Below are 22,540 nucleotides of genomic sequence, written 5' to 3'. Positions count from 1 at the left end.
ACCAACCCTAAGAGATGGAGATAACAGCAGTCACAGGCGCATTTTCAGTGCAGCTATTACTCGCTTGGCATGCATGTCCAATCTAGCCTGTTACGGAAATAATACTGAACCTTACACTCATCTCCAAGCGGACCTGAACGTCCGGAAAATTGATGCATTTTGCTTTCCTGCCAGCCTTACTGTCGACACAACCTGTGTATTGAACATTGGCCATTCGGATCTTTTTATTCACGTCCTGACGTTCATCGATAAAATGCTCAAAGATTTGATCGCGGCTTTATTGGAGCAGCTGGAATGCATCGTGTACCCCGGCCTTCTACTCGTCGCCTGGCTGCTGTGGAAGACGTGGCGGTTTACAGTCAGGCCATACTTCCATCGAGAGGAGGTTAGCATGCTACCGTACAACATTCCCAGTAGGTCTAATTGGGCTATTTTGACATACAGCAAACATGTATGAGGCTGACCTGATACGTAGTCCTCGGTATGCATGAGTCCTCCAGGGCAGTACAGCACACGCTTGCTCACCGTGTATGATTCCAGGACACGCCATCTCCATGTTCAAGAACACAACAGAGCTATACGCATACGCTGAGTTGGTGAGCCCATTCTTATCAGAACTATCTCAGAGACTCATTGCATGTTTCTCGCTGCAGTGCTTATTTCGGTCATACGCGACGGCCATACGTGCTGTGCGTGGCGGGCCAGCATATGATAGTCGTCACCAACCCCAAACACAAAGCCGAGATATACAAGAACAATGAAGCGTACAGCTACGACCCTTTCATCAACCTAGCGTACAAGCGAGTGGGTAATGTCGCCGACACGTCCCTCGATCTCCTCTGGCGCAAGGTCAGCGAGGGTTTCACGTCGCTCCACCCCAATCCGAAGCATAAGGTGCTGGTGCATACGGGTATCGACCTCTTCTACAAGCAGCTGCTCTCTCCGGGGCCATTCCTGGACCTGGTGGACACCGTCGCGCCAAATATCGAGCGGAGGCTGCGATGGGACAACTTCGCGCCGACGACCGTCATGAACGAGGTGGATGCTGCTGCCGAGCCGACCAAGGTCGTCAGTCTGCATCGCTGGGTCCGCGACGTGGCCATCGGGGCGCAGACATGCAGCTTCTTCGGTCCGTATCTCGAGGAGCAGACACCAGGGTTCTTGACCGTCTACGACCAGTATGACATCAACTCCTGGATGGCCACCTACCAATACCCGGACTTCATGGCGAAGTCGGTTACAGTGCCTCGCGAAAGGGTCGTGAAGGGTATCACGGCATACCTCGACACGCCGCGTAAGAAGAGAAGAGGTGGGGTGGCATATGTAAACGAGCTAGAAGACGAGATGAGGCAGGCAGGGCTTGACACCGATACGTGTGCTCGCGTCCTGTTCATCATCCTATGGGGGTGGGTCGTCCTGCTCCTCGTCACCTGCCATCAACGCTAATCAACCACTTCGTTATAGAACCAACTCAAACGTCCAGCTGACCACATTCTGGTGCATGGTACACCTCCTGGAAGACGCCTCGCTGAGGGCCGCCGTCCGCGCCGAGATCGCGCCCTTCATGACCGCGACGGCCGATAACGGGGAAGACTTCGCCGAGCCGCTGCGCTTGGGCCTGTGCGAGTCGTGCCCCCTGCTCAATTCGGTTTTCAACGAGATCCTCCGCTTCTACAACACGGGGTCCTCGGTGCGCCAGACGACGCGCGAGGTCCGCATCGACGGCCGGCGCGTCCCGGGAGACACCACCATCCTCCTGCCCCGCCGCCACTTGCTCCTCGCGCCCGAGGCTTTTGGCCCCGACGCGCACACAGTCGACCCCTACCGGTTCTTCCGCGACAAGGGTCTCGAGCGCCACGAGTACTACGAGCCGTGGGGCCAGGGCATCACGCGCTGCAGCGGGAAGGCGATTGGTCGTTTCGAGGTGCTGTCTTTCATCGCCTGGGCCCTGTGGAGGTACGAGTTCAAGGTGGTGGGCGAGGGTCAAAGGGCCGTGGACGGGACACCTGGGCTGAGAGTCCCGAGGATTGATCTGAAGAAGCCAAGTCTGGGCATGAGCAAGCAGGTGGAAGGTGATGACATGGTCGTGGAAGTCACGCAGAGGTTTCCCGAGAACTGATGGTTGATGTAACGAACTTTGTCCATCAACGCCAAGGAAGATTGCGCGCGTGATTCTTTGGATTGTTAATATATTTCTTTTGTGGCCTTTCCCCTCCGTCTCTCGAGGACGGTGGCTTTCCACCACTGTTGCTTTTGATTACACCCCTCGAAGGGCCTTGGAGTGCTTCGATACTCAGGACGTGTTTGCTTTCGTCAGCCAGTTTAAATTATCGGCCGACGCACGTCCTCTCTAAAGGGGCTAGAAGCATGCGTCCGGTGACGGCCCCCTTTTTTACATATCAGCCGAAATTTCAGCAGTGTGTTTACTCGACCCTTTGGTTAAAAGAAAAAAAAAGCCGGCTGATCTCTAACGCTTGGGCTTTGAGAAGCTGACTAATTAGGTATGCGTATTTAGCTGATTAAAATAGCTAGCTTTTCTTTAACTGATCGGGCTGATTTTCGGCTCTTTAAGGGCGTTATAAGGCGTAGAGGGCGCTGTAGAGGGTACTGTAGCCTGTAGAGGGTGCTGTAGAGGGTGCTGTAGAGGGTGCTGTAGAGGGTGCTGTAGAGGATGCTGTGAGTGTGGGATTGCTCGCGCTCGGTCTCGTTCGGCCTTTCGAATCGACGTACGTTGGCGTGCGTTAAAATTGGTGAGTGTGGCATTGCTCGCGCTCAGCCCTCGACGTACGCTCGATCTCCCGAAACGTTGATTCTTATTTCGACGGCAACACGGAAGGGGCCGACGAGAGTATTAACTGGTAAGCCGGCTGATAAGCCGGCTCGAAAAAGCCGGCTGAAGGGGTGCGTGCGTCGGACTAAAAGTTCAGCTGGCTGACGAGACTAAACACGTCCTCAATATACCTTGGTACACATACACATGATGGCCAGACTCCCAAAAGTTTTCTCGTTGATCCTCGTGCAAGAGACATGCCAAAATTGGTGTCAGAACCCGGGCCAGGTTTCGCAGTGCGCTCTGGGAGACCATAAAAGCGTATCAACCTACAGCGGCCTCGAGCGCTTCGAGCTGAACAGTAGATGCGACATGCGGCATAACCATGGCTATAGCCTATCCCTGACAGACTCGTCACCATATCACATTGTGGTAGTAGTCGAAACAACGATTACTCTAGTGACTGTAAACCCGATTATTCCACGCCTGATTGGATGACAGCATACTGGGCTGATACGATGAATGGATGATGCCAATTGCGACCGTGAGTCACGTGAGCAGACAGGAGACAAGCTTAGTGCTCGTGTCTTGAAAACCCCTCCAAAACCCGCTTTGGTGGTGTCCACATTCTAGGCCTTCTCAATACCCCCTCCAAGCCAGCCAGCCAGCCCGACGTTCCTTGACACTGCAATCCAACACCGACAGTTTTCTCCTGCAAGCATGGGCACTTACCGTATCTAGATCCCGAGGGATTCGATTCTGGATGATTCCGACACTTCCCGAGTCAAGGTCGAGGTAGCGTGGATGATTACGAGCGGTTGCTGGGCGCGAAGAAGATGGACGCTGCACCCGCCCCACCACCGTTAAGCCCCTTAGCGGTCAGTCCCTGATTGGAGTCCTTGGAGTCCCTGAAACTCCCTCGACGTCGCCCTTCTGTTCGCTGACCAGACCCTCGTAAACAGTGCGATACTTGCCGCGCGAAGAAGCTCAAGGTATGCCATCAACCGAGGTCATGATTGTTTATGAAGATCTTGAGACTCACACATGAGGTTTCCAGTGCTCGAGAGAGCGACCAACTTGCGGCGCATGTCTCCAAACCCGGAGGGCATGCCACTACAGTGGCCGCATACTCCGGTCCCCACTGACACGCGTGTAAGTTGGCCGACTGCTCACTGCCATTCTCGGACCTGCGGGTTACTAACATGCACGTCCCAGATATCTCACCAGCGTAGAGCGTCGCTTGAACAAGCTCGAAGCGCTTGTCGCGCAAAGACTGCCAGACCTTAACATCGACGAAGCCTTGGCTTCGCTCGGTACAGGACCGGCCAGCCCCTCGGCATCAGCTCAGTCGCCTTCCACGGCGCAGACTCCTTTCGCTCCCACTACCACGCCCGGACCAGATGATGGCGCGGCCAAGATCTCCGAAGCGGTGCCCGACGAGGCAGACGGCTTTGATTGGCAAGAAGACGCCAATGAGATCGCCGATGGCATGGCCGCACTCTCCGTTGAGCCCAAAGGAGCTGGATACCTAGGTAGGTCTGACAAACCTTTGTCTCAAGTGGTTATCTAATAATCAACTACAGGTTCGACTGCTGGTGTCTTTTTCCTGCGGTCCCTGCTGTTCTGGATGGGCAACCCTGCTCTTATGCTACCCGAGTCGCCTGGACTGTCCGATCACGGGCTCGCTTCTTCGCGGCTTTCACAATCGCTGGCCTCGACCCAAGTCATGACGAGGCTCATGGAGTCCTACTTCTCCGTCTACCACGTGTCGTACCCGTTCATCCACGAAGCCACATTCAGAGCTCAGTACCACGAGATCATCCCTCGACCTCCGCAACGTTCCTGGCAGATGCTTCAGTGCACCGTCTTGGCTCTCGGCGCCTGGTGTCTTGACCACGACCAGGATGGCCTCCACGACGACCTGTACCATCAGGCGCTCGCATTTGGCGAAGACGAGTCGCTGTTCGAGAGCGCAAACTTGACCCTGGTCCAATCGTTGGTGCTGCTGAGCAACCTGAGCCAAAAACGTAACAAACCAAACACTGGATCGAACTTCCTCGGCTTGGCTATTCGCATGGCTCTCAGTCTAGGCCTACATCGAGAGTTACCCAACTGGAAGATCACTTTACTCCAACGGGAGATGCGCCGGCGTGTCTGGTGGGGTCTGTACCTAATGGACTCTGGCGCCTCGACGACATTTGGCCGACCAATCCTTTTGCCCGGTCGCGAGTCGATGGATGCCAAGCCTGTTCTCAATATCAGCGACGATGTAAGTGTTGATAGACTTTCCCGTCTTGTCGTTGACTTGATCACTTGCTGACCTCATCAAGATGCTGACTCCGAGGACGACCACTTTACCCGACGAGTCCGAGATGCCGACTATCTACTCAGGTATCAAAGCGCAGAGTGATTTCCATCTGCATTCTAATCACATCTCAAACCGACTACTTTTATCTACGGGCGTCTCCGTCGAAGAGGCGCTCATTCATAACAACACGCTGGACGCCTGGTCCAAGACTTTGCCGCCCTACTTCCAACCTGACCGAGACGTGCCCTGTCGGGAAGAATGGTACTTGTTTGCCAAGCCGCGACTGTGGTGGCGATTTTGGAACCTGAAGATCATCCTGTTCCGGCAGATTGTGCTGAAGCGCGCGATTGAACGCCATCAAGGGCCTGCTTCGACGTTTGCGCCCAACAACCAAGATAACCTCTGCCGCGACATTGGCGTCGACGCTGCTCATTCCACGGTGGTTTCGATCCATCAATACCTGAACAACTGCATCCACACGAGGCTTGTGAGTTGGTATTCAGTGTAAGTTCTGCAATACATCATCATCGCTATGTCCAAGTTTCGGCGTACTGACACAGCCCCAGCTACTTCATATTCCATGCCTCGCTCGTCATCGCGCTGGCCATCCTGGGTGACAAGGAATCCCCCGAGCTGCCCAAATGGCAGAGCGACATCGACCTGGTCCGCGACGTCCTGCGCCGGCTGCTCGCCGACAACCCGCTGGCCAACCGCTGCGCCGACATCCTCGACCATCTGCTCCCGCTCGAGCCCGACAACATGATGATGCCGTTCGAGACCATGAACCAGTTCGACCCCACCACGATGGACTTTTCGCTCTGGACGGCCGAGTCGGCGGAGCTGCTCAACTCGTTCAATTGGCCGGAACCTGATCCGAATCTCTGAGTTGTCCTTGCGTCAATGGACCAGTTCCCCTAACGTATGAAGCTCAGTTGACAATTCGAACATCGGGCTCAAAGAGCTTGGATCTTATCAGGTCGCCATTCGGCAAGTCGTTCTCCTCGACTCGGTGAGCGGCGGCCTCCCGCGACGTCTCGATCCCGGCGGCGAGATGCCTCAGGACCAGGCGTTCCTTGGCTATCTCTGGCGGCACGTCGACGAACCATCTACACGCACCAGTCAAAACCAATTCGGTCTACGAAACCGAAGAGCAGAGAACCTACCTCTCATCGACTAGCTCCGCGATCTTGTTCCACGGGTGCTCGTCGAGCAACGTGTAGTTGCCCTCGATGATGACAATCTTGCTCCGCGAAGAGATGTGGATGTCGTCCGCGACGGGATCTTGCACTGCGTGGTCGAAACTCGGGGCCGTGAATATGTGCTCCTCCGCGTCTGGCCCGGTGAGCGGCCCGGCCTTGAGAGTCGCAATCAAGTCCAGCAATCCGTCGGCGTCAAACGTGAAGGGGCGCCTCGTCTCCGGAAGGCCATATCCGGATCGCTAAAGCTGGCTAGGGTTGCTTTGGTGTGGTGGAAGCCATCCTGGGAACGGACAATTAGCTTACTGTCTGGTCAACAAGGGAGAAGACACAGAGGCCCATATTCAGTCGATTAGTCAATCTATACACATACCATAGGCACAACCACCACATCTTCTCGACTTCGACCGGAATTATATAGAGACGCCAACAACGCTGACGATGCAGTCGTTTTGCCAGACCCGGGCACGCCCGCGAGGGCCACCAGGATTCTCCCATGCGCGTTTGACTCTTGCTGCTCGAGTAGACGATCTATCCGGCCTCGCAATGTCGCGACGTTCTTCTCCAAATCCATTATCATCGAGGCAGCCATCGTGGTTACACACGGGATATGACTTTTAGTACGTGGTAGCAATCACAGTAGCCGGTCGCTTTCTGCAGCACAGCCGGTGGCATTTCACCACTGCTTGGACGGACAACAGGAGCCCGCCGATGATGCCCGATTCTTGGAGTGAGCCGATCGCCTTGGACCCGGGTAGGGTGGTCGAGCTACCTGCTGCAACCCCGACGTGGACCGACGCCGCACTAACACTACACATGCATCCTGTGGGAGCTTGTTGGGGTGCGTTTCTTGATTTGGTGCCTGGTGCCCTGCCGCGTGCCGGTGCAAAATGCAGCGGGCTTGGCGCTCTCTGGAAGCGGGCAATCATCATTGGCTCGGACGACAGTCGTGCGGGCCACCTTTTTGCTCCGCATCATCGCGACTCCGCTGTTTACCTACTCCGCAATGGTGTGAGGGCTGACACTTTCCCGGCTCACACCTGGTGGTTTGACGGAGTCAGCACACCTTCCCCGTGGGGTGACCGGGAAAGCGATGATCCAATTGTATTACCCCGTAACAGGGATTGAGTCGTGACCTGCAGCGGTTTCCAGGCCCCCTCTCTTTCTTTCCCTATCGTGTGATGAACCGCAACCGGTGCCGAGGCCGGTTCGCTATGCATAAATGGCCACTGTTCCCGCACCTCCTTTTCAAAGACCAGGTTGCCCAACAATTACAGGTTCAATGGGGATAAATTTCCATTTAGATTTCTAGTTGCCTCATTGTAGAGTAATACTACCAGTCATGGCGACTGACGTGAATGTGCCGTCCGGCAGGGACAAGGACGTCTGGCGTCAGCTGCGGGCGAACCCGTACATCCTAGGCCTCTCAGCCGTAAGTTGCCTCGATACTTTTCCTTTCCTCCCGCCCGCTCGAACTTTCTCTAACCAACTTACCACACCCAGTTCGCCTCCCTCGGTGGCTTCCTCTTCGGCTACGACCAGGGCGTCGTCAGCGGCGTCCTGACCATGGAGAACTTCGCCGCGCACTTTCCGCGCGTCTACCTCGACGCCGGCTACAAGGGCTGGTTCGTCTCGACGCTGCTGCTGCTCGCCTGGCTCGGGTCCCTGGTCAACGGGCCCGTTTCCGACAAGCTCGGCCGCAAGGGCAGCATGCTCCTGGCCGTTGTCGTTTTTACGTTAGGCGCGGCGCTCCAGGCCGGTGGTAGCAATATCGAGACCATCTTCGCGGGGCGCGCGGTTGCGGGGTTTGCGGTGGGGATGTTGACTATGGTGGTGCCGCAGTATATGTGTAAGTTGATCTCCTCTTAGGGGAAAGACATAACCGGACCAGATTTTTACTTGCCGTGATCACAGCCGAGGTCTCGACCCCCACCGTCCGCGGCACCCTCGTCGTCCTGCAGCAGCTCAGCATCACGCTGGGCATCCTCGTCAGCTATTGGCTCGAGTACGGCACGCAGTACATCGGCGGGCACCGCTGCGCCCCCGACATCCCCTACTCGGGCGGGACGCCCCAAAACGCACCTTCCATCCGATCCGCGACGTCGGCCCCGAGGGCTGCACAGGCCAGTCCCAGGCGGCGTGGCGCATCCCCTTCGCGGTGCAGATCATCCCGGCCCTGGTCCTGGGGATCGGCATGCTGTTCTTCCCGGAGTCGCCGCGCTACTTCCTGATGCGCCGCAGGGAGGATAAGGCGCTTAAAGCCCTGGCTCAGCTGCGCCGCTGCCACCCGGACTCGGAGGGGCTGCGCCACGAGTTCCTCGCCATCAAGGCCGAGGTCCTGTTCGACGAGGCTATTGCGCGGGACCGGCACCTGGGCAAGAGCGGGGTTTTGTTGTACGTGGCGCAGTACGCGGACCTCGTGTCGACGTGGCCGTCGTTCAAGCGGCTCGCGATCGGGTGCTGCATCATGTTCTTCCAGCAATTCATCGGCTGCAACGCCATCATCTACTACGCGCCCCAGATCTTCTCCCAGCTCGGCCTGAGCGGCGGCACGACCGGCCTGCTGGCCACGGGCGTCTACGGCATCGTCAACACGCTCTCGACGCTGCCGGCGCTCTTCCTCATCGACAAGGTCGGGCGGCGGCCCCTGCTCATGTGCGGCGCCGCGGGGACCTGCCTTTCGCTCGTCATCGTCGGCGGCATCCTGGGCGGGTACGGCGATACCTTACCGGCGCACCCGGCCGCGGGTTGGGTCGGCGTCGCGTTCGTGTACATCTACGACATCAACTTCTCCTACTCGTTCGCGCCCATCGGCTGGGTCCTGCCCTCCGAGACCTTCAACCTCGGCAACCGCTCGAAAGCCATGGCCGTCACGACAAGCACGACCTGGATGTGCAACTTTGTCATCGGGCTCGTCACGCCCGACATGTTGGACCGCCTCGGCTGGGGCACGTACATCTTCTTCGCGGCGTTTGCGTTGATTGCCTTGGTGTTCACGTACTTCTTCATCCCCGAGACGCGCGGCAAGAGCCTCGAGGACATGGACGGCGTGTTTGGCGATACGGCCGCGCGCGAGGAGAAGGCGCGGCTGTTTGGGATTGCGGCGCGGGTGGGGCTTGTGGACGACCGGGTGCCAGAGGAAAAGGAGAAGATTGAGGCAGCGCGGGTGGGGGCTTTGGAGGTTGAGCGGAGGGTCTGATAGGGCTCTTTGGATATTAAATGCATCCCAGCATCACTACGTGAGGAACGGGAACATCGGATCCGATGACTAATCGGCCGCGTTGAACAACCCCGTGGCCGCACCCATTACGTGACCTCTCCAGCAAACAGGGTCTTGGTACCCGCACCCCGACGATAGCCTGCCTGCATATCAAGAGGCTCGTTTTCAAGGGTCCTCCTACGTAATGTTGGCCGCTATACAGGATGGACAAGACCGAGGGAAAAGGGGAAAAATCAATAAAAGCAAATAAGCGACAGCCGGAGGGAGGCATGCCGCTTTTACCGGCCAAGAAAAGCCACAATGGCTTGGGGGACGCCACAAACTTATCACCCAATCTTCAACGATTTACTCCCTCCATGTCAGCATCATGTTATCTCATCAACTACCTACTCGCTTGAAGAACGTCAAGAAACAAGGAGGGGGTTAAGGCGCCCACGACGTTAGCCTGTTCAACAGGGGCCCAGACGCCCGCATTGGACCAGACGACACCGGCATCTTCATTGTTACCTGGGGCCTGGCCCGTTCTGGCTGAGAGAATTAAGAGTGCCACGGCTATATATGAACTTGTCCGAGCGGGCGACGTTTGTCGGGCACGAAAGCCGTCTTCAGTGAATCCCAGGCCCGGATGCGCCGGGATTTTCCCGGTCTCGTTCTTCTTCAACAAGATATTACAGGAAACGAGAGACTCCAGGATCCCCATTGGCGGCGCCTTTGCTTGTCGGTCACTCCTTCGGGATCTGTGCCGAAGCCCAAGGTCGAGACCTTGGCTCAACATCCTCCGGGAGGTCTCGAACCTTAAGGCCCCCTTTTATCTGTCATTGTGATATAACGCCAAGACCGGATGAAAGGTCCATGAGCGGTTTCGCGAAGAGATCGAATCTCCAGCAAAATGTTGGGATGGCAGATGTTGCTAGCGTTTCGTGCAAGTTGTTGCGAGGACATAATCAACCCGTGACTATTTTGGTTTTCGTGCCTTGATGCAGGTCGAAAAAGCTGCTGCTGGGCGCCGGGCGTACAGGGCTAAAAGCGGCAAGGATTTCTGTTGTAAGACCCAACCATCCGCTTCAGCTCGCTGCAGCTTCATGCAGGAAAAATTGAACCCGCAAGACCCTTATGTCTCACCTATCGTACGAGAGCTGCAGAGCCTCCGAGCTGCCCATTCTATTCCTTGGGGTGGACTGTCCGGAACAACCCACACAGTCTCGTGTTGAAGTGATCCCACATTAAAAAGCACGCGTCAAACCCACGCTGTTTCGATCGGCTTGGTTCTTTCTTGATTTCTCTGACATGGCCGTCTTGCCTATCTGACTCCCGTCATAGTCCAGTTCGGACCAATCCCCCAAACATGGAAGAACAATACCAAGCCGTGCCGACCTTCTTGCCGGCAAAACCTAAACCTCGGACGATCGTGGAAGTAGTGGCCATTGACGACCCTGAACCCGTCAAGTGCCAAAGCCATTATGGCTTCAACATGCCCGAGCCTCTGAACCCGGAGAGACACGGACATATCAATGCCATTACGCCTGCCATGCAACGATGCGTCGACAAGTGGGATAACCAGGAGCACCAACATGACTTGCCACGCTGGCTGATGAAGAAGGTACTGCAGCACTCATCCTTACCAGCTACCTGTTTATGGGAACGCCGCAAGGGGTAGGGTCCGAGGTCAAGCTGACTCCAAATCTCACCAGGGATCCGAGATTGAACAGGGCGAATACGTTAACTATCCCATGACCTGGACCCTCGACAACCGTTCCTCGAAAAGCTGGGACACTGTGGTCATGGCCATCTACGCTTGCGGAAACGACGTGGCCCCTAAAACCATCACAGACAACGGTGAGCTTTCTCCGCCCCTCCTCGAGCCCTCTCTGCTGCACACGCCCATCACCGCGCTTTGGGGCACGACACGGACTAACAATTGTAGGGGTAGGGGTCCGGCACGTCGGGGATATGCGAGTCGAACTGAAGGGGGTGAACTGGGGTGAGGTCTCCCGGAAGTACGCAAGCGACAATAGGAGTATTTTGTACCGGTTTGAAGCTACCGTACGCATGGGGTTTGCGGACGAGAATGGCCTTTTGACGGTCAAGCTTGTTCGCAGTGGTCGGGAGTTGGGGACAGCCAACTTCATGGTTCAGTGAAGAATATTTCTATTGGCTCGCCTGAAAGGGGTCGTCTTATTCGTGACTCATCTGGTTTCTATTTTCAAGATTGTATGATTGTATGATGTATGAACATTTCATGTACAGGTATACTGTCGTTTATACATACAGGGACCTTCACGAGAAGGGTGCAACTGGACGGAGTCGCAAGTCATCTTCACATATCTCGCCAGCTGGCGAAGCTACCGGCCGTCCCGCCTTGGAAAAAGGGTTGTATTTTTGGAAGCCGCCGCTTACGCCCTGAAAGGGATTGCCGCCCTGGTCACCTCCTCGGACCCGCTGCTGCCAGCAACAAAAAGGGCGGGACCGGGAATCTTATAAGCAGAACTCTGCTCGTCGTTGTAGATATTGTAGTTGAGACCAGCGTCATTAGTCTGGTAGAGCGCCGTCCCCGCGACACCGTCAGGGACCTCGGTCCCCGACCCCGATATCTGCAGGTTGACGCACTGCGGGTACAGCTCCGCCTCGCCGTTCTGCACGACGTTGTGCAGGGCAATGATCTCGGAGCGGAGGACGTAGTTGCCGGGCCGGATGCTGGCGGGGATGGTCACGTTCCACTTGAGCCCGTTCTCGATGATCAGGTCGTCGGCCCAGCGGCCGGGCTGGCCGTCGCCGGTGCCCGGGCTCAGCTGCCCGGCCTCGGCGATCTTGAAGAATCTCAGGGCGGTCTTGTCGACGGTGGCGCAGTCGCCGCCGCAGTCGGCCAGGTAGTCGAGGACGGGGCCCTTGTGGTTCTCGGACCACTTGGTCCAGGTGATCTCGACCGGCTCGCCGGCGGCGACGGGCACGCTGAGCTGGGCGTTGGTGGAGTTGATGTGGCAGATGATGTCCGGGCCGTTGACGGCCGACGACGGCACGAAGCCTTCGTTGGCGTCGTTGGGCCAGTTGACGCTGTTGGCCTGCGGCTGGGGGGCCGGACGGGGCTGAAGCAATGCCGAACCCGTTGAAATCCCGGCCGTTGGCCGCCACTTTGTTGATCGTGGCGTGGGTAGAAACGCCAACGGCGCCGGCCAAGGCTGTGAAGATGGTGGTCTTCAGAACGGACGACATGGCTGAACTCAAACGTACAAGTGGGAAATTATGCAAGGGGGGATGAGGAAAAGAATGGGGTGTCAAATTGAAAATGTATACAAGTGCCCGGCTTGCGGATAAGAACGAAGATGACCTCAGGTCTGGCAGAAAAGAAAGGAATTGTAAGAGCAAATAGATAGCATATAGGTCGCCTTGTGCAAGTCTAAAGAACAGAGAATGGGCAGCACGTACAGAAGTGGGCTTTTATATATGTAGATACAGCCATAGACAGAGGCGACTGGCCGTGGTGTAGGAAAACCCCGTCCGTCCGTCCTACACAGAGCCTCAAACATCTTGGCCTTCCCCCTTGGCTATCAGTCTGCCTTCTTCAGAATGGGCACGGTCTCAAAATTGAACTATCCAGGGCCGGTTTCACCCCTTCCGTCTCTCATAGGGTAACATGGCGGGAATGTCTAGATGTGCTCGAGCTTCGGACCCAGGGGCCCAGTGAGCGGAGGCCACCGCAGAAAAAAGGATCTCGATACGATATCAAACCAAGGTAGGGAGATCGAGCGGGTCCAGTATCCCGGTGTTAATTGGCTGAACCATGAAAAGGCAGATGAATAGATGAATCAGCGGCCTCGGCTGGTCAAGGATGCTGCCGGGGTACGAGATGGGGCCGCGGCTTTGTCCTCCAGCTGAAGATCTTGATCCGGCCAGTGCATCCACCATGCTCAATGCGTTGCCCGTAAGTGGGTTCTATACCACTACGGTATATCTCGCCAATTTCCCCATGTTTCAATCCCCATGCTGGTGTACGGAGTAACGGTTCTTGGTTCCCTTTTGTTGTCCAAGGCGCCTCCATATTTGGAGCCAATCGCCGCCGAGATCTGGACTGCTGTGCCGCCCGCTAAGCAGCTCCACCCCGTTTTGAAAGGAGCCCCTGTCAGAAATAAGAACGTTTCCAACGGTTCGTCTGTTCGCTGACCTTATTGATGCTATTCCCATTGGGGTGCGAGTCACACCATGTCACACACAGATGAACTGCCAGTTTGGCATGTTTTGCCGATCCAAAGGTCCGGGTGCTCAACCTCCGGGACAAGACGGCACGACGTGACAGGCGAGCAACAGCAACCAATGATGCCTCAGGGATCGCAGGTCCGACGGAGGCTGAGCCGAAAGCTTGTTGTGTGTGACGTCCTATAGTATTAATGCCCAGCTCGCCCTAGGTGTGAGGACCATCCAAGTCGTACGTCCTTGTTGTACGAGCCTGCCATATCCAACGATAGGCATAACCTGCAAACTCCAATGTACGGCGGACGCAGCGCCTGGTTTACAGCCACTGGCTATGATTGGCAACTGGCTGACTGAGGTTGCTGACACGGAGTTCCCAAGAGAACAAGGCTTCAACGTTACGATGATTATTCCACTCTCGTACAGTGCCGTTTACGATAATTATTCCACTCTCGTACAGTGCCGTTCAAATCAAGCAAGACGAAGTAGCTGTGGCTCCTAGAACAAACAACATTCCTCTTACCCAATCGAGGCAATACCTGAGGCTGGAAACTAGGAATAACACATGGCTATGCAAAGATTGAAAATGGTAGTACTAAGAATCTTGCCTCAGATAGACAGGAAACCATCATGTAAAACAAAGGGGCATCCCCTATGCAACATTGAGGTCATCATCAACGAAGGCCCTTAATATAACAGTACTATGAGTTTCCATCCACTTCTCCAACAACAGTTCGATGCTCTATATGAGACGTATTTCTCAGTGCCACTTGTAGCAGCATATTACAGCCTCCTATATCTGCCTGACCCGACCGAAACCAAAGGTCCTTTGACTTATACAGCCTTAGTGGCACTCGTGTCCACCATCTTATTGTCTGGGGTCTCCGGGCCCGCATGGTTATCAGCTACCTCCACAGCCTTTGGCTCGTCATAAGTCTTGCGCTCAACGACTGCCTGGATCTCGGCGGTGAGACGGGACTCGCCCTTGCGGGTCTTCCAGGGGGCGGGACCATCCTTGGCGAACATGAGTTCCACCTCCTCCAGCGTCTTGCCGCAGGTCTCGGGGTAGAAAGCGAAGAACCTATATTCAAAGTCAGCATGTGATCGAGTATTAGTGTTGAAAGATAGGGAGAGAAAGAAGGGATCGCGATATGCAAGTTCTGAGTCCCACGTACCATCCAGCTGCAGCAATGCAGAGCACGCCAAAGACGATGAAGATGCGCCACTGGATGTTGGCAAAGGCCGGGGGCAGGAACATGCCCAGCGCGAAGTTGAAGACCCAGTTGGACAAGGCCGCCATGGACATGCCCGTGGCACGGGTGCCAAGCGACCAGACCTCGGCCGCGTAAATCCAGCATCCCGGCGCCAGCGTGAGTGCGTACACCACAATAAGCAGGTACGAAAACGTAATAACTGTGTTAGCGGCGTGTCCCGACGTGACCTTGAAGATGACGTTGGGGTTACCACCAATGCCCTCGGGCACGGGCACGTAGTTGGTCGCCATGGCGGCGCCGACGGCGAAGTGACAAATGCCCATGCCGATGGCGCCATAGATGAGTAGGGGCGCCGGCCCGTCTTGTCGATGAAGAGCCACATGACGCCAGTGAAGATGATGAAGACGGCGTACTGCACGCCCGAGGTGATCATGGCGACGTCGCCCGTCAGGCCGGCCATGCCGGCGATGTAGGTGAGGTAGTACACGATGGTGTTGGCGCCGGCAAGTTGCTATTAGAGTTAGAGAAAGGTGGTAAGTATAGATAGATAAAACAGCAAACGGAGCTTTGGGGGAAGGAATTTTCAACTTACCTGCCAGGCCTGCACCGAAACACCCGCCATGGTCCGCTTCCACATGCCGTTCCGGAAGAACTTCCTCAGCCCCGGTCCTGCCTCGCGCTCGGCCTGGAGCGTAGTCTCGATCTCTTCGAGCTCGGCGACGACGAGGGGGTCGCGGATGTTGCCGCCGGCCTGGATGCGGGCCAGGACCTCGATGGCCTCGTCGCGGCGGCCGACTTTGGCGAGCCAGCGCGGCGAGCGCGGCAGGAAGGGCAGGCCGATCATCAACAAAACGCAGGGGACGAACTGGGTACCCCAGGCGGTGCGGAAAGAGGCCGGGCCGGGGATCTTGGAGCAGGCGTAGCCGATGAAGTACATGATCAGGATGCCGAACTCGATGGCGAGCTGCTGGATGATGACGATGGACCCGCGCTTCTCCGCCTGCGCGATCTCGGCCAGGTACACGGGCACCTGGGCCGAGGTGATGCCGACCGTGAAGCCGTTGATGACGCGCCCCGTGATCAGGGTCCCCGCGTTCTGGCACGCGACCTGGACGGCCGTCCCGATCAGCCAGAAGAGGCACGCGAACATGACGGAGTCGCGGCGGCCGATCTTGTCCGAGATGGGGCCCGCGACGGCCGAGCCCAGGACGGAGCCCGCGGCCAGGGCGGAGCCGATGGCGCCCTGTAGCGCGCCGGCCGGCTTGTGGAAGTAGTCGAGGTACTGATCGGTGACGACGATGGCGGACATGGAAGAAATGTCGAAGCCGAAGCTGGAGAAGGAGGCCACCTTAACACCATGATGGGGAAGAGACAAGAGACTATGCGAGGGGGTAGAAGGAGAGGTTGGGTTTGACTTACAGCATGCCACCCAGCGTGGCGATGATGGCCACAAAGTGGATGTTATAGATCTTGGGAAAGGTAGGGAGCTTCATTTTGGCAGTGGCTTCCCCTTTCAGGTGATCAAACCCAGCAAAAACGTAAAAGTAACCAGGTTTACTACTGTGGGCAGGAAGCAGTCCACTGAGTAGCAAAACCAAAGATGGGTAGAACGGGGTAACAGTGACATTTTCTCAGCAAGTGGGAATCACCTCTTCATTTATTCTCAGCTCGGCGTGCATTCCCATGCTCACTCGCCTTCGTCCCGGCTCTGCAGCCAAGGGGTAGCAGTCATGGAACCTCGAGCTCTGATTGACGGAGCTGCTGCCCTCGTGTACCAACACCCAGGGTTGCCTCACTTGGCAAGAACTGAAATTGGAAGGCTCGCAGTCGAGGCCATTCGAGGCAACACTACAACGGCCTGTTGGTGCTGATCGAAGCAAACGCCAATGTTCTGCCCAGTCTCCGGCTGAAGTTGTATTTGCCTTGGCCATGCGCCAACTACTACCCACTGCTTGCTTACACCAACGGCCCCAAGGAATCCCCAGGTTTTGGGGATCTCGGGGTGGGAACGACTCAGAAAGTAATCTGCGACCAGTCCGAAGCTGGAAAAGCTGGCTTCACGAATCGTGCCGCCTAATGGCTTGGAATTGCTCGGCTCTGCGGGGCAGACGGGGGTGTGATAGGTGCGTTTATATAGAAAACGGCAAAATCCCCATGGGTCTGGGCTCTCTCACCTTCGCCAAGAAGAGGAAGCAAAAGTGACCTTGCATCTTATTTACCAAACTATCGGTGCTCTTCCGCAAGAAGACGGTCCATTTTCTTCTTGAGAAGGGGAGACGGATCGTGCTACTAAGCGTGAGCCACAAACAAACCTGGCAACTGCGACAGAGCTGGAAACAGGCGAAGGATGGAACAATGAAGTGCGGACGTTCGTTGCTGCTCGTGGTGGTGATGGTTGCTTAGGGAGAGCTTGCACTTTGCCGAATCTAGTGGGCAGTAATCTTGGACGAACGACCCAAGACTTGCTAGCTACTTGGCGAAGATGGGGTAGAGGGCGAGACCCAAGAGGAACCAGCAAGCATACATGGACAAAGAAGGACTCTTCAACTACTCTGGCCAGAGCTGATGTAGCATCAGATTGGTCAACCTGTGGCATTACGGTACAGCCTAAATATCAAACGATGCCAGCTTGTATCCATGTCAACCCCATGCCATTTAATATTGGTTCGGTGTTGCGTATTGCAGGGATTGCAGACACAATTCAGGGTCCCCCACTCCAACCAATAATTGAGCCTCCTGGCTGTACATATAAAACTCCAAGGAAGCACTTCACGTAGCTTACATGTCCATAGACACACCAAGAGATGGGCAGGCTTAGATACCTACTGTCGAGCTCTCAAGACCCGAGAGGGTGGAAACATGCCCAAAAGCTTTGGTGCTGTTATAGCTGGGCTGATTATATGCATGATCGATTGTGGAGATGTATGGGTAACACTCCCTCGGGTTACCCCAGGACTCCTGACATACCTGCCTTCAAACCTTATTCCGATGTCGAGAAAAGACGAACAGCGGTTTGTTTCTCATATTCAAAGTAAGTAGGCGATGTCTCGATACGACCCATCCTGCATGAAGGGCTCTTTTTCAAGTTTGTATTACTTTTGGGTCCAAGGGGGCTGTGTATTGTTGCGGGAAAGGCCAGAGGGCCGAACAACAAAGCGACAATTGGCTGGTATCGAACCACATTTAAAGGCAAATGTCTCGACCCTGATGAACCAGTCAAGGCCGGGGCAGAGAGTTGAGCAAGATGTACGATATAGCTGAGGTACTTGGAGGTCTTTTGTTTTTGGAGGTTTGCGCTGCTTCACGTGACCGTCTGTCAGCATAAGCCCTGTAGCCCTCCCTGCAGGTGGTCAGTAAAGATTGGTGCCTAGGTACCTATGACGCGCGCAACATAGATCCAGGTTAATGCGGCAGATGCAAACTGCAATGGATGGCCCCTGTACGGGCAGGCCGAGTCATGGCAAGACAGAAAGACAAAAAGCAATGGGTTTGTTGGAGATTGCCATGTTTTGTTTTGTTTTTCGTGTTACTGGTCTCTAGGTACCTACCTTACCTGTAGCCAGCAGCAGCCACAGAGGCAGCTGGGGGATGGTGGTTGGTCAAGTTGGTTTTCAGCGCCCCGGGACAGGCGCGCGCGGGGCACTTGCACCCAAGCCCAGCGTCGATCAGATTTGGTCCATTGGGATCGAAGGAGGCGTAATCGATTTCAGCCCGCCAACATTTCCGGTACATTCCTAGGTTATTTGTCTGGTTGAATTGAATTAATCCCAAATCTCTCTCTTTTCTGTATCTCGTATTCCTATTCTTAGTTCTAGTTCTAGGTGCCAGCATTGAAAAACATCGTCACATTCGCTCCCCCGAGCGTCCAGCCTCCATCCGCTCTTCCTTGGAAGTGTTTGGCTGACGTCGTCCAAGATGTAACAGTGAGAACCAGCGCTGGTGGACCCCGTTACCATCTCCATCTAGTATCAAATGTCAATTGCGAAAGCACTTGCGCCACCAAAAGGCCTTGGACAAAAGCCGGCCTTTTTCTAAACGACCTGTTGTCGCCTGTCTGCCTGCCTTTGCACTTCTGGCCGAGGTCATCGTAGAGTAGCTCGCCCAAGATGCAGTCGGGTCGCTCACAGCAGCGGGCGCCGGGGAGCTTCTCGCCGCTGCCCAACAGCTTCTCCTCTTCAGCCGCTGCGGCGGCCGCTGCGGCATCGGGGAGAGATCGTGAACGAGAACAACGAGAACGAGACCCTAGGCCGCCCTCCTCCTCCTCTTCCTCCCAACGCAACCAAATCACGCCCGCTTCGTCTTCGAGCCGACCCCAGATCCGCCGCATCGACACCTCCTCTAGCGACGACACCACGGCGGCCACCTCGTCGACCTACTTCAATCTGCCTAAAGTACGCAGCCCACAGACCCCAGTGGGCGTCACGAGCCCTTCATTCCCCGGTTTCACCACGCATCCAAACAGTAGCGCCTCTAGTCTGCCAAAGCCCCCAGAACCCCAGAATCCCCAGAATCCCCAGAACTTCTCCCGACCCAGCCTAGCCAACCGAGACACGGCTTCGAGCCTGCGAAATGCCTCGCCTCTGACCCTCCCCACGACCCGACTCGGCCACCACTCGCGCAAGCATTCGCAGACCCAAGGCATGTTCGACACCACCCTGCCCTCGACGAGCTCCTCCAACCTCGCACAAATCACCACCATGTCCCAGGGCAACATCCCGCCCGCTCCTGCCTCGGCAGGCTTGTCGGCCAGTCAAATAGCAGCACAGGCGGCCATGCAGCACCAGTCTCTGGCCGCCCACCAACATCACAGTCGCAACCGATCGCAAACCGTCCCCTTCCAAGGCAGCGGCGATAGCCACGAACCCACGAAGCGTCAGGTATCTAGGTCGAACGGCCCAACCGCCATCTCGGGAGGACCACTCAGCCCGCCCGCCCTCAGCCTCACCGAAGCAAGCGTGCCCCGAGACGCCCACCTAAATAATGCCTCTCACGCCCCCGCCGAGGGAAGATATCACAATGGCTTGGTAGGAAACCAGGCCGCCACTACAGCCGCAAACGTCGTTTTCCCCGATCCTCACCACAGTCGTCGCCAGCCTTGCCCTCTGACGAGTACCGCCCGCTTGCGCCTGTTGGTTTCCCACCTGCGCCACCGCTTACGATTCCCGAGAAGCCGGCCAAGGCCGAGAAGTCCAAGGTCAAGCTATTTTCACGGCCCAAGAAGATCGACACCAAGGGCGAGGCGAGTGTCAAACCGCTGCCCAGCCCCAGCAAGATCGGGTCGGCACTTGCCTCTCTACAACGCTCGAATTTCAGCACGACGAGCCTGGCCGAGACCCAGTCTATCTACAGTCTAAATAACTCATCCTCGGCCACGATCCGCGCCATCGACGCCCCGCCCGAGAAGGAGAGCAGCGGCAAAGACAAGAAGGAAAGGAAAAGGAGAAGCGGCACCACTTTCTGTCGCGATCGAAGCACAAGCTGTCGAGCAAGGATGACTACCACCTGCCCCTGTCGTCGGCGGCCAGCAATTCGCGCCCCGTCGACCCCAACGCACCGTCCAGCCTCTACAACTTCAACGTGCCGCCAAGTCCCGGCCCAAACACGTCGAGTTTCGGAAAATCCGTGTCAGGGCTCGACCTCCGCCACGGCGGCCGGGCCCTGCGCGAGAAGCGGAAAGAAGAAAAGCTCGGCATGGCCCACGACAACGAGTCCGCCTTCACCTTAAACCCTACAAGTTCGACCTCGGAATGGGCGGGTCCTTCGAGTCTTGGCACCAACATATCCCTGACCCAATCCAACCTCAACTTCTTCGACCCCGTCGACAGCTCCAAATACGGCCTCAACAGCATGACTCTCGACGACGCCTGGCCCTACCTCAAGGCCAAACTCCTCGCCATTTTCGAGGGCGAGGACCTGCGCCTCCCCATCGAAGACTTCAACCGCGTCGTCACCATGCACATCCAATACGCCATCCAGCGACGCTCCGCCAACATTATCATCGAGGACGTGCGGGAGCTGCTCTCGACCGGCTTCCTGTCGCTCGACTTCGCCCTGCGCAGGACACCCGAAGATCGACTGATCCCCGCCCTCGCCGAGCTATGGGTCTTCACTTTTACCTCGATTCTGCCCTACATGCAGGCCGTCTTCCTACCTCTCGACCTCGAATTCTCGGGCAGCGGCCCCTGATGACGGCCGACCAAGCCCGCGAGTTTTGGAGTGCCGTCCTACCCAGCATCAACAACGATGCGCCATACCCGCCACCCCCGACCCAGACCCTCGACATCCGACGTCTGGTCCTGCTTTCCTACCGCGACACCCTGATCCTCCCGCGCTACGACAAATTGAAGATGATCTTCTCGCGATTGTCGCTCGAACACCTACCCTCCAGCCTGGCCAACCTCGCTCTGGCCTCGCCACCACCCCGAGCGACGCGATCCTCAGCACCAGCCTGCCCCGCGACATCGAGTTCCAACCGCTGCAACAGCAGCCACCGCCGGTAGCCCAACGACCCGGCACGGCCATGAGCCTCGACCCGTCCGTCGCCTCGTACAACTCGAATTCCTCGACGCTCCTCAACAACAATGCCTACGAGAGTAGCAGCAACCCGTCGCGCTCCCGCGCCATTTCCAATGTTTCTTTCGGCAGCGGCTCGGAGGCCACGTCAAGTCTGCTGCGACCTTTCACTCCAGCTATCAGCGGGCGCGACCGCAACAACTCGGGCAGCAACGCGAGCCTGCGCGAGCGCGACCAGAACGTGGAGCTGGGCGGCAAGCAGGTCACGGACATGGTGGGCCGCATGCTGCAGTGCCTGAGCGTGCTGGCGAGCGTGCAGACGGGCGGGCTGGCGCCGTTCGAGGCCAACGTGCAGTCGTCTTCGGCGGCGGCGGGCGCGGCCGCTGCGAATGCTGCATCTGCTGCGGCCGCTGCGGCCGCGGCAATGGCGCCGGTGGCACCAATGATGAGGGACGGAATATGGTCACGGAGCTCGGGCGACTACTCAAACTCAACTGGCTCGGCCGCGGCCGGACGGGACGCAACCGGCGCGGTATTGTCGGCGGCCGGATCAAGAGGGATGACAGCGGCATGATGGGAGGAGGGGGAAGCGGCGCGTCCATCATTTCGGCGCGGAGCAGCCATTCCGGGCTGAGCGGGTTGGCGATTCAGCATCAGCCGTCGTCGCAGCCGCAGGCACAAGTTTTACGAGAGGGGGTTGGGGCTGCTGGGTAGAGACCATGACAGTCACTGCTTTCTCTCCTGTTATCTCTTTTCTTTTTCCTATCTAAGGCTTGGAACCGGGTCGGTGTTTTACGAGGCTTGTATTTAGCAAATCATGGATTTGGCGTTCTGGGAGCAGTGGCAATGGACTTTGACAAGTGAGTGAGCATCTTGCAAGACAAGAAGGCATCAACACTTGGCGACAACAAAGTTCATGATTCCATTTTCCGGGTTTGCTTGCTTGCATTGGCGTTGGGGGAAAGGGGAAATAAAATTGTCTTTTCGACTTTTTCCTATCTATGTATGAAAGAAGTACATGATCTGTTGCAAAAAAAAGTTGGGCAACAGGGACAACAACAGAGAGCAATTGGATGATTTTGATTTCGAGAAGTATCATGTTTCTTGGGGTTTTTCCTTCTGGGCTGGTTGAGA

The 22,540-nt window shown here is 56.5% G+C and overlaps 7 protein-coding genes across 7 annotated transcripts; 5 read left to right on the top strand and 2 right to left on the bottom strand.

The window, feature by feature from the left end:
• Positions 1-253: 253 nt before the first annotated feature.
• PG997_000035 (cytochrome P450) lies at positions 254-2,119 on the top strand (the record flags this gene model as incomplete). Its single annotated transcript, XM_066804350.1, has 5 exons — positions 254-413; positions 476-481; positions 541-596; positions 706-1,406; positions 1,465-2,119. 5 exons carry the CDS (start codon positions 254-256, stop codon positions 2,117-2,119), a joined length of 1,578 nt encoding a protein of 525 aa, XP_066674123.1.
• A 1,487-nt stretch (positions 2,120-3,606) lies between these two features.
• PG997_000034 (GAL4-transcription factor) lies at positions 3,607-5,963 on the top strand (the record flags this gene model as incomplete). Its single annotated transcript, XM_066804349.1, has 6 exons — positions 3,607-3,648; positions 3,828-3,922; positions 3,986-4,302; positions 4,354-5,039; positions 5,101-5,582; positions 5,645-5,963. 6 exons carry the CDS (start codon positions 3,607-3,609, stop codon positions 5,961-5,963), a joined length of 1,941 nt encoding a protein of 646 aa, XP_066674122.1.
• Positions 5,964-6,006: 43 nt separating this feature from the next.
• PG997_000033 (uncharacterized protein) lies at positions 6,007-6,866 on the bottom strand (the record flags this gene model as incomplete). Its single annotated transcript, XM_066804348.1, has 3 exons — positions 6,007-6,184; positions 6,242-6,516; positions 6,648-6,866. The coding sequence occupies 3 exons, from the start codon at positions 6,864-6,866 to the stop codon at positions 6,007-6,009; spliced, it is 672 nt and encodes a 223-aa protein (XP_066674121.1).
• A 750-nt stretch (positions 6,867-7,616) lies between these two features.
• Positions 7,617-9,473, top strand: PG997_000032 (uncharacterized protein; the record flags this gene model as incomplete). Its single annotated transcript, XM_066804347.1, has 4 exons — positions 7,617-7,706; positions 7,778-8,123; positions 8,189-8,453; positions 8,516-9,473. 4 exons carry the CDS (start codon positions 7,617-7,619, stop codon positions 9,471-9,473), a joined length of 1,659 nt encoding a protein of 552 aa, XP_066674120.1.
• Positions 9,474-10,839: 1,366 nt separating this feature from the next.
• PG997_000031 (uncharacterized protein) lies at positions 10,840-11,633 on the top strand (the record flags this gene model as incomplete). The annotated part of the gene is made up of 3 exons (XM_066804346.1): positions 10,840-11,094; positions 11,186-11,330; positions 11,419-11,633. 3 exons carry the CDS (start codon positions 10,840-10,842, stop codon positions 11,631-11,633), a joined length of 615 nt encoding a protein of 204 aa, XP_066674119.1.
• Positions 11,634-14,513: 2,880 nt separating this feature from the next.
• On the bottom strand, positions 14,514-16,386 carry PG997_000030 (general substrate transporter; the record flags this gene model as incomplete). Its single annotated transcript, XM_066804345.1, has 5 exons — positions 14,514-14,760; positions 14,855-15,153; positions 15,207-15,404; positions 15,486-16,272; positions 16,313-16,386. The coding sequence occupies 5 exons, from the start codon at positions 16,384-16,386 to the stop codon at positions 14,514-14,516; spliced, it is 1,605 nt and encodes a 534-aa protein (XP_066674118.1).
• A 2,613-nt stretch (positions 16,387-18,999) lies between these two features.
• Positions 19,000-21,980, top strand: PG997_000029 (uncharacterized protein; the record flags this gene model as incomplete). Its single annotated transcript, XM_066804344.1, has 5 exons — positions 19,000-19,917; positions 19,977-20,241; positions 20,298-21,034; positions 21,070-21,257; positions 21,320-21,980. The coding sequence occupies 5 exons, from the start codon at positions 19,000-19,002 to the stop codon at positions 21,978-21,980; spliced, it is 2,769 nt and encodes a 922-aa protein (XP_066674117.1).
• Positions 21,981-22,540: the final 560 nt, after the last annotated feature.

This window comes from Apiospora hydei (genome assembly GCF_038363865.1).
Source record: "Apiospora hydei strain CBS 114990 chromosome Unknown utg000002l_segment0_segment0, whole genome shotgun sequence".
Classification (NCBI taxonomy): Eukaryota; Fungi; Ascomycota; class Sordariomycetes; order Amphisphaeriales; family Apiosporaceae; genus Apiospora; species Apiospora hydei.
Note: the sequence above shows the minus strand (reverse complement) of the source record. Positions and strands in the feature narration are given on the sequence as shown.